Below are 11,041 nucleotides of genomic sequence, written 5' to 3'. Positions count from 1 at the left end.
CAATACAGCAAATGTGTTTTTTTTTTGCTGCTGGTCATATCCATGAATCTGGAAAGACAAATGAAAACTCTGAAAACCTAAAGACACATGAACGGGGTTGTTGACATACAGGTGCAGGATTTGGGGAGGTTGAAAAAATGACTTATCAGACTGAGAAATGCTGTTCCTCTGTCTCCATGCCTGATCCAATTTATTCTGACTACTCTCAAAGAAAACCTCAGCATGTTCACCAGAAAACTGAAATCAAAGATGTTAGTTCAAAATATAATTCAAAAGTTTTTGAATGATCTCATATCTGGAGGTTTGTTTAGAAAGAATACAATGGTCCATTCATGTTCATTACACTACAATTACTTGTATGACACTAACGGACCGATCAGTCATGATATTGGGCTACATAAATTGATCTTTCCTCCTAGCATTACTCCAGAGATCCTCCAACACTGTCAGCATTCAAAAACTGAGTGTTGGTTCAAAAACTACCAAAAAAAATCCAAAATAAATATCTACTCAAGCGTGTGCCATGCATTTTGTACTGTAAAAAAATGTAATCACATAAGTTTTTTTTCAAATTAAAGTAAAATTTGCATAACATTGCAAGAGTGTGTATGTTCAATATGAGTCTCCCTTTATCCTGCATCATTGACTGAATAGAAAAATAAAATACGTTTTCATTTTGGACTGAGATTGTAGCAATGGTTTTGTGAGAACTGCAGATCGTGACAGGAAAGGGAATTTACTTTTGGCCAAATTTACAATCGCAAATTTGTCGCGGTTTAAAACTGTGCAATGAACATATCCAAAAAGTTGGCAAAAAAAGGCCAAGTAAACTAAATACTCTTTTAAAGGAAAAAAAAAAAGAATAACTAAAATAATTCCAGAAAACATCGGACACTGTTTGGCTTTTCTCACCCAGCAAATTCAGCCATAGTGCAGGTTTGTGAAAACAAAAATGTGTCCAATGACTTTCTGTAATGAAGATGAAACTCTGGAACATGTTGGTAAATGGCTATAGGACAAGGTCTACAGGGAAAGAAAATTAAAATACATAAAAGTAAAATAAAGTTAAGGCCAAAAAGGGTCATGTTTTTAATTGTTCATGATTATCTGAATTGTAATTTATAGACTGCTTAGAGTATATTCTGGTGGATCTGGTTTATTAATTTATATTCCACATTTGGAAAATGTGAGTTGTAATCACGATTGTAGTTTGGGGAAAGGAAAATTATCTGGGCTGTAGTAAATTGGAGGCTCATTTAGCTCCCAATAAGCATTGATCAAATGAAATAAGAGTTGGCTGTAATGATGCTGCAGCACTATGTTTACACTATATTTATTGCACTATATTTTAAGTTATTTTGTTTATGACAAACAAACTTTCATATACTATAATCATTTTACGTCTCTATTTTTGAACTCAGGGACAGTGTTGCCAGATAAGTCAGTTTTCCAGTCCAAAAGTCATCTGAAAACCGCCAGGCCCCGCAAAAACCCGCCCAACCGGGGGGGGGGGGGGGGGGGGATTATAAGATCAAGTCAAATGAATTACACATTCACAAATCACAGGTGTAGAAGGGGGATAGTACTCGATTGGCTTTTTCACAGCTACCTGTCCAGTCTAAAAGCACAATCATATCTATGATTGGGAGAAACAACAATATACAGCTTTTGTAGATTTTTCCCCTACTGGACTGATTAAGTACCCGATGCGGTGATTTTTCAAAATAAAACATTTCTCAAAATCAAAAATAATTCAGACTATTAAAAGGAGTACAGTATTGAACTGCTGCTATGATGACCGTATTTTGCGCTCTCTGTGTTGGACACACTGGAGGAGGGCGGGGGAAAAAAGCTGCAGAGGATATGAACAGGTAGAGAGGAAAAGCAGGTAGAGGGGCGGGGGAGGGACTTTGGCTTCAAACTCTGTCAGAGATGGAAACACGGGCGTCAGGTTCACACGCAGCTTTCCCTGCGGGAGTTGAAGCAGAGACTTTCTGGGACGATCTCATGAACTCAACTTTCCATGAACATGGAAACATTACCAAGTAGAACTCTACAAAATATTAAACCTGATCTCTCCACATTCTCCGTTTCTACCGTGCATCGATACACACAGACATGCAGCGATCAGACCATAACGTTGCTCGTAGCTCCGCCCACACGCGACCGCGGTGTTGGCTTTAAACAACGCAACTTCTAAGAGGGGCGGGGCGGCAAACCCCCAACAACAGGTTAGATGACAGAACCCATTAAGCGTCTCTGCCTGGTGCGTTCACGGAGCTTCAGAACATAAGACTTCACCCACCCAGCCTAACGTAGTCTATTATATATTCATAAGTGGAAAAAAACCGCCGACCAAACCCTAAAATCGCCCAAATTATGCACACCCGCCCAAAGCCATTTTTTACCCGCAAAATTTGAACCAAAACCGCCCAGTCTGGCAACACTGCCAGGGAAGACAAATGACATAAACGTAGATCCTCTGCTCTAGAGAAAAGTTGGCGGCCCTTAAAAGGGCCTTTTGTTGTCTGCAGCCAGCGGATCAGTGATTTAACCTCCGAATCCGTACAGAGTGCGTCCCTGTCTCTTCAGAGCGTACACCACATCCATGGCGGTCACGGTCTTCCTCTTGGCGTGCTCGGTGTAGGTGACGGCATCACGGATCACGTTCTCCAGGAAAACCTTCAACACACCGCGGGTCTCCTCGTAAATCAAACCGGAGATACGCTTCACTCCACCACGACGAGCCAGGCGGCGGATCGCTGGTTTGGTGATTCCCTGGATGTTATCACGGAGGACTTTACGGTGACGCTTAGCGCCACCTTTACCGAGTCCTTTCCCGCCTTTTCCTCTTCCACTCATTGTTCAATTATTCGGAGCTAAGTTGCCAGTGTAACTCAAGTCTATGTTCTCCGAAATATATATTTCTTCTGAGGACCTGTTAGAAGACAAATGTGTAACTTCTTCTTCTACGTATTATTTTGTCTCATTCACCCAGGTTCCGATTTTCGGTACTTGTTCGCCTCCTGGTGGTCAACAACAAGAAAATGTGACAACATCAAACAGACAAACTGAACTCTATCGAGAGTAATTTGGAGCTCTGCTGCACAATAATATAAAACAGTTTAACATCCTCTTAAAAAAAACTTTAAAATGTTAAATATCATAAAAAGCCAACAATTCACAATTAATTTTAGTAATAAAATTAATTTAACCTTTGCCCTCTTCTGATTATTTGGAGCTTTGAATAACTGTAAAGAACATCTTCTTGAACATTGTTTTTTGCAGTTGCGAACAGTAACCTCTCTAAATTCTAATTAAAATATATCCTGATTGAAATAGATTGCATGCTCTATTAAAGTGTCATTTTAATCATATCTGCCAGTTCCACAGTATTCCTTTGTAGCTTGAGTTTGTCATTTTCTTCAAACCAAATGTAACTTTTCACAAAGACTTTCTAACTAAATTCTTGTAACGACTGATAACCCTTTGGCTATTTATAATTTGATGTAATTTTGTATTTGTGTTCTGATGATGAAATACTCCACATTTATACATTAGTTGTAGATTATTTTTTTTAACGACTGCTGAACATATAAGTTAATATTCCTTTTGTTTTCTTTAATTTTGTGATTATGCTCCTTCATATTAGTTGTCAACCTAATCTCATAATTTGCACTGGTTTGTTCATATGTTAATAAAGTGATGTTGATTTGTGTTCCGTTGTTTCTAAAACCAGAGGAATGAGCTGCTGACAGGAGAAGTGGTGGCTCTTAGAAGAGCCTTTGTTTCTACAGAATTCTGAGGATGTTTCTTCACTTCTTCTTGGCTGCTGTCTTCTTGACTTTGGGCTTGGCTGCCTTCTTAGCGGGAGCTTTCTTGGCTGCGGGGGCTTTCTTAACCGCCTTCTTGGGGCTCTTTTTGGGGCTCTTGGTGGCCTTCTTGGGGCTCTTGGCTGCTTTCTTGGGCGCTGCTGCGGGCTTCTTCACCTTCTTGGGAGACTTCTTAGCAGCTGCGGGCTTCTTGGCTGCTGCCTTGGGCTTCTTAGCCGCTGCGGGTTTCTTGGCGGCGGGCTTCTTGGCTTTAGGAGCGGCTTTCTTAGCTGCAGGCTTCGTGCTTTCGGTCGTCTTGCTCATCTTGAAGGAGCCGGCAGCGCCGGTGCCCTTGGTGTGGACCAGAGTCCCCTTGGTCAGCAGGCTCTTGATGGCGGTGTTGACGCGGGCTTTGTTCTTGTCCACATCGTAGCCTCCGGCCGCCAGAGCCTTCTTCAGGGCGGCGGCAGACACGCCGCTGCGCTCCTTGGAAGCGGCCACCGTTTTGACGATCAGCTCGCTGACGCTGGGACCGGCCTTCTTCGGCTTGGAAGTCTTCTTCTTGGCGGCTTTGGCCGGAGCGGCGGCGGGAGCTGGAGCTACTTCTGCCATGTTTATATTACTGTCTGGTCTGTCGCTGCTCAACGATCCTGACTGAGTTTGAAGAAGTCTGAGCGCTGACGCTGTATTTAAACACACCATGAGAACCGTGGAGACTCAAGCAAAGGCGGCTCGCAGGCGCGTGCAGGCGGAATGGCGGAACTTGTGTTTTCTTCCTCGAGATAAAAGAGTAGATAATCTGTTTTGGAGCAACACCAAAAACTCCAGATGAAGCAGTCCACAGCGGACAAGAGTCTCTTCAGTTTCAGCTCATGTCCAGCTCTGAATCTACCGCCAGTTTCCTAATAGAGCCTTCAAAAGTCACCCAAACCTCTGAAAGCTGAGCGCTGCTGAGCGACTTTAGCGAATATTCTGTCTCCTTAAATGCTTTTAAATACATTTAAACTTTGTGAAAATGATGTCTATAATCGACCAACATGTTATCTTTAATGTTCAGATTAACGACATAATTCTGTCAATTGTTGTATTGTTTAAAATCTAATCTAATATGCGACAACAAACACACCAACATGGCAGCTGGCTGCAGGAATTCATGAGCTCTTATGAAATCATGTCAAACGGAATTTATTTGTATTGGTTTTATCTTTTATTGCCTCAGAGAAGATTTTCGTTCACATTTTAGCAAAAGAAAGTCTTAGAGTTCAGATATGAAGAAATTGTCAAACTAAAGTCCTGCTGCTCATGGAGAATCCAGATCCTCATGCAGCTTCTAGAAATTCAAGGTAAATCCAATATTTTTAAGTATTATAAAATCTTCAGTGGTTTTACAAAACTCCCCCCAAAAAAGTGGAAATAAAACAGTTTTTTTTATTTAAAGAGAATTTTTGCCAGAAATATGAATGATTTGCAACTGAACTTGTTTTAGCTGTGTGTTGAGACTTCTGTTATATTATGTCATAATAGTATTCATTTTAATGTGTCAAATGTAAATTCTTTTCAAAAGCCACTGTTTGCACCTTTAAAATAACTTTAACGTTTATTATTCAATCCAAAAATATGTTATTCGACCAGTTTTACAATTCTAAATAAAATACTCTTTGTGATAAACAAAAAAATAAGAAAATTTATTTTTAATAAAAACATGCAACTTTTTCCAAGATCACATTTTCCAATTTTTGTTTTATCAACATTTAATTTTGTTCAAACCACTCTTTATTTACTCTTTCTGTATTCAAATGTTGGTTCATAATTCATAGGTTGATTGGCAACTCTAAATTGACCATAGGTATGGCTGTGAGAGTGAATGGATGTGTGATTGTGGACATTCTACCTTGCGACAGACTGGCAACCTGTCCAGGGTGTCCCCTGCCTTCGCCCACTAGTGGTCCGGCAGCCCCGTGACCCCGTAAGGGAAAAAACGTATAATTAATATCATTAAGAAGTGGTTCTATACACATTATTTTCTGAATGATTAATTCAGTAGTCAGTATATAATAAATTCGGGGTTACTGTTGGGACTAACATCAAAACAGGATCCAGCCATGACCCACACAATGTTAGTCCTATTGGCTGCAAAATTTTACGTTTTGTCTGCTAATTCATTTCCCTTCAGTCCAACGTGGGCCGGCACCCACATCAATGCAACTACACTGCTACAGATTTTAGTCTATTCATGCAAATGAATAAAAAAAAATATGTGGTCTACATTCTGGATAACAACTTTTGATACTAACGATGAACTGGAGTCTGAGCAAACTTATGAAGGTAAATATGTTCCAAAAAGAACGTACTTGTAGATTTGATGTGATAACTTGTAAAATAGAATGTGAGAACTTGCACACCAAAAATCTGCATCTGTGTGTAAAAATCTTCTGTTGTATAGTTTGACAAACTAAATTACAACTGACAAATTCCCATTTGCATGTGTTCATTTAGAGTTACAACGTCAAATCTGTGATTACAACTGCTCAAATGTGCTGCCACGTGTGTTCAAATCTGCTGGCGCAAATCACAAGTGCGCTACAACTGCACTCTGCGAGAAACTTGTGTCAAAAATGATCTGTGTCCGAAAATGGAAGTGGGGTGGAGGGAGGGTTAGAGGAGGCGGAGTCAACCAATCAGTATGCAGGACACGGAAAACTTGGTAAAGTTAGAAAGTGTCATGGTTGAACTCTATGGAGACCCAGATGCTGGAACCCAGAAGAAACTCAGGAGACCAGGCAGAGTCAGAAGTTTTAATCTGAGAGGGAATATGAGAGTTGAGATGAGAGTCGTGGACGAAGAGGAGCGCCGAGGACGGCGTAGACAGTCTGTGACGAGGTGGAGCGCCGAGGCCGGCGAGCACAGCTTGGAGTGAGTGGTGGAGCCGAGGACGGCGTAGACAGCCGGTGACGAGGTGGAGCGCCGAGGACGGCGAGCACCGCTTGGAGGGAGAGGTGGAGCCGAGGACGGCGTGACAGGAACGAGGCGAGGAACCAGCGTGACCAGTGGAGAGCTGACCTGAAGGCATGAGACAAAGAGTAAATACAAGGCTTGGATTTGCTAGAACAAGGTTACTTGACTAGAGGCCAGACGTAAGCACCGGAGAGAGTATAACGGACTGGCGCTGAATTCTGGTGAGCCGCTCCCTTATGAAGATCAGCAGGTAGATGAGGAGATGGAGGTGCAGCACGCCTCCACCGTAGCAATAAAGGTAGCAATAAAAAGTGTTGTTCCTAATACAGATGTTCAAAATTATCAATGAAACATAAAGTTTGAATGAACTGTCCTGACAAGGATTGTAAAGTACAGGACGTCCATCTTTCTTTGTCTAGTTACTTTGCCCCACCCTCACAATTCCTGGCGAATGACTTAAGAGATCTTTAGTCATGTGGTTTTGTTTACAAGCTTTTGTTCACAAGAAACAAGAAAGTCTGCTTGATGGTAGTCTGAATACAGACTAAACACAAGGTTCAGGACTCGATCCAGATCAAATGAAGAAGACTTGGTCCAGACAAACAAACATTTCCAGTCTGAATACACCCTTGTTTAAGGAAAAGACAGCAACAGGAATGTTATTTTAAAAAATGATCACAGAAGACAGAATGAAAGATCAGGGAGGAGGATGTGTGGAGAAAGAAGACCACGGGGGTATTCCAGGAAGCATGTTTAAACTACCCTGACTTTAAGCCTGAACTCTGGCTGAAATCCGCCTGAACTTGCTTACTCTGGGTATGTCGGTTCCAAAAGACAGGATATGAGTTGGCGTAATTACGCTCGACTTGGTAACCGTGGGTTAATGCACGTGCACGGCGTGTACATAAAGACTTTCTCAATGGCGCCACCTTCAATCTACAACCTCCGGAGTCTTTCGACTTTTCAAAGCCTCAAGAATGGGAAAAGTGGATAAGAAGGTTTGAAAGATTCCGCATTGCCACTAACCTGAATGCAAGCACGGAGGAAAATCAAATAAATACGTTGATATACTGCATGGGTGATGAAGCTGATGACGTCATGCGCGGACTGAATATACCTGCAGATCGACGAGGGACGTATCAAGGGGTGAGAGATGGCTTCCAAGCATTTTTCATAGTGAAGAAAAACGTTATCTATGAACGTGCAAAATTCAACATGAGAAAGCAAGAAGAAAATGAGACTGTGGATGCATTTGTTACTGCACTGTATGCATTAGCAGAACACTGTGGCTATGGGACACTTCATGATGAGCTCATACGTGATCGACTGGTGGTCGGTTTGTCAGATAAACGCCTGTCTGAACGCATGCAGCTAGACCCGGATCTTACGCTGGATAAAGCTATTAACATGGCAAGACAGAGCGAGGAAGTGAAAAGGCAGCAATCTTCACTGCAAGGTGACACCAGGACACAGCCAGGAGATGCTAAATGTGTTGACAGGGTGCACAAAAGCAGCAGAAAGTTTAAAACCAAATCACATCCAGACGTCAAACAGAGCAAATCGTGGAGGCCTCAACACAGTAAACCAAATGCACAGTGTCATAAGTGCGGCAGCTCATCACCCCATCCAAAACGCGAGTGTCCAGCTAATGAAACAGTGTGTCATGCATGTGGAAAAAAGGGACATCACATGAGAGTGTGTAAAAATAGGAAGATTTTGAGTGAAGTGGAGGAAGATGTCAATGCCTTATTCCTTGGCAGTGTTACCAGCAATGGAGAGCCGTGGATGGTAAACATCATTGTAAACATCCTCGGCGAGGATGGCGGCGCGAACGCATCGCGAGGCTCAGCGTCTCTCCAGTTTTTGCAATTTTGCAGTATTATTCTTGCTCATTTCGGGTCTGTTCGTACTGAACAGCTTTGCTTTAACATCATACACTCGACACGAGCTTTTGGATATCGGTGAGGACTTTACCAGCAGCTTTATCACCAATCTTCGACTCATCCCTGAGATCGCTAGAACAACCGAGTCTTCGCACTCTACCCGGCCGGGCGGAAGTGCTCGCAGGCGGCGTCGGGATCGTAAACAAAGGCGGGGGAAGCGCGGAGGCGTAAGAGCCAAGCTAAAGCTAACACCGCTCCGGCTCTCTTTACCCAGCATCTTCCTCGCTAATGTGCGGTCACTGGTGAACAAAATGGATGAGTTACGACTCCGGATCACCCACAATAAGAGACTTATGGACTGCAATGTCATGGTTTTCACAGAAACATGGCTAAACAACGACGTACCCAACAATGCTATTGAGCTAGCAGGACGCTACATGCTCCGGGCAGATAGAACAGCAGATGATTCCGGCAAGACAAGAGGTGGTGGATTGTGCATTTATGTCAACAAAGCTTGGTGTACAGACACTGTCATTGTTGGAAGACACTGCTCAGCTAACCTAGAGTTTCTCATGGTTAAATGTAGACCTTTTTATCTGCCACGGGAGTTCACTTCCACCATAATAACTGCAGTCTATATTGCACCGGATGCTAATGCCAAGCTTGCTTTGAACGAACTTCATGCAGCCATTAGTAAACAACAGACTGCTCACCCAGAGGCTGCTTTTATTGTTGCGGGTGATTTTAATCACTGCAAATTAAAAACAGTACTCCCCAAATTTCACCAGCATGTTTCCTGCCACACCAGAGGAGACAAAACTTTGGATCATGTTTATACAAATATCAATGGAGCTTACAACGCGAACTCCCTCCCCCACCTCGGACAGTCTGATCACCTTTCTTTGTTTCTCACCCCTAAGTATTCACCCCTCATCAACCGTGTGAAGCCATCAGTGAAGACCATCAAAGTATGGCCAACTGAAGCAGACTCTTTACTTCAAGACAAGTTTCAACACACTGACTGGAGCATGTTTGCTTCACAGGCTACCTGTGGCTCTCACACGGACATTGATATCTACACCTCCTCTGTACTGGATTACATCAACTCCACCATTGACAGTGTAACAACAGAAAAACAGATAACAACGTACCCTAATCAGAAGCCATGGATGAACAAGGAGGTTCGACTCCTGCTGAAAGACCGCAACGCTGCCTTCAGGTCAGATGACGCTCAGGCCTACAGTAAATCCAGGGCTAACCTGAAAAGGGGCATCAAAAAGGCCAAGTACTGCTACAAGCTGAAGGTAGAGGAACACTTTTCCAACTCCGACCCCCGACGCATGTGGCAGGGCATCCAGATCATCAGTGACTACAAGTCAAGCAACTGCACACCAACAGTCATGGACGTCTCCTTCCTTAACGAGCTAAATGACTTTTATGCTCGCTTCAACAGCGACAGCAAGGGGACGGCCACCAAAATCTCACCCTCAGCAGACCACCAACCCCTTAAACTCACCCCCTCAGATGTCCAAACTGCACTGAGCCGGACCAACGCACGCAAGGCTGCTGGCCCGGATGGCATTCCTGGACGTGTGCTTAGGGCATGTGCAGAGCAGCTTGCAGGGGTCTTCACAGACCTTTTCAACCTGTCCCTCTCCCAGGCAACTGTGCCAACATGTTTTAAGTCCACATCCATTGTGCCAGTACCGAAACACTCCTCCCCAACGTGCCTGAATGACTATCGCCCCGTGGCACTCACACCCATCATTATGAAGTGCTTCGAGCGACTGGTCCTAGCACACCTCAAAGACTGCCTCCCACCCACACTGGACCCACACCAATTTGCCTACCGCAGAAATAGGAGCACAGAGGATGCAGTATGCACAGTGCTGCACTCTGCACTCACACACCTGGACAATAACAACACATATGTTAGGATGTTGTTTGTTGACTTCAGCTCAGCATTTAACACCGTCATTCCCTCCAAGCTGACCACAAAACTTGGAGACCTGGAAATCAACACCTCCCTCTGCAACTGGATTATGGACTTTCTGACCAACAGGCCTCAGCATGTTCGATCAGGTCACACCCACTCCACCACCATCACACTTAATACTGGCGTACCACAGGGCTGTGTGCTGAGCCCATTCCTCTACTCCCTTTACACCCACGACTGCAAGCCCGTGCATGGATCCAACTCCATCATTAAGTTTGCAGATGACACCACGGTGATTGGCCTCATCAGTGACAATGATGAGACTGCCTACAGGGAAGAGGTACAGCACCTGGCCACATGGTGCGCTGACAATAACCTGCTCCTCAACACCAACAAGACCAAGGAGCTCATTGTGGACTTCAGGAAGAAGAATGGAAGCACTCATGACCCCATCC

General features: G+C 43.6%; 2 protein-coding genes across 2 annotated transcripts; both read right to left on the bottom strand.

The window, feature by feature from the left end:
- Nucleotides 1–2,494: 2,494 nt before the first annotated feature.
- LOC101162022 (histone H4) lies at nt 2,495–2,877 on the bottom strand. Its single transcript, XM_004065495.4, has one exon. The coding sequence runs from the start codon at nt 2,860–2,862 to the stop codon at nt 2,551–2,553; it is 312 nt and encodes a 103-aa protein (XP_004065543.1). The 5' UTR covers nt 2,863–2,877; the 3' UTR covers nt 2,495–2,550.
- An 834-nt stretch (nt 2,878–3,711) lies between these two features.
- Nucleotides 3,712–4,445, bottom strand: LOC101161030 (histone H1-like). The gene has a single exon (XM_004065491.4). It carries the CDS (start codon nt 4,422–4,424, stop codon nt 3,816–3,818), a length of 609 nt encoding a protein of 202 aa, XP_004065539.1. The 5' UTR covers nt 4,425–4,445; the 3' UTR covers nt 3,712–3,815.
- Nucleotides 4,446–11,041: the final 6,596 nt, after the last annotated feature.

This window comes from Oryzias latipes, chromosome 1 (genome assembly GCF_002234675.1).
Source record: "Oryzias latipes chromosome 1, ASM223467v1".
NCBI classification, from domain to species: Eukaryota; Metazoa; Chordata; class Actinopteri; order Beloniformes; family Adrianichthyidae; genus Oryzias; species Oryzias latipes.
The sequence above is the reverse complement of the archived record's forward strand: the minus strand, read 5'-3'. Positions and strand labels throughout refer to the sequence as shown.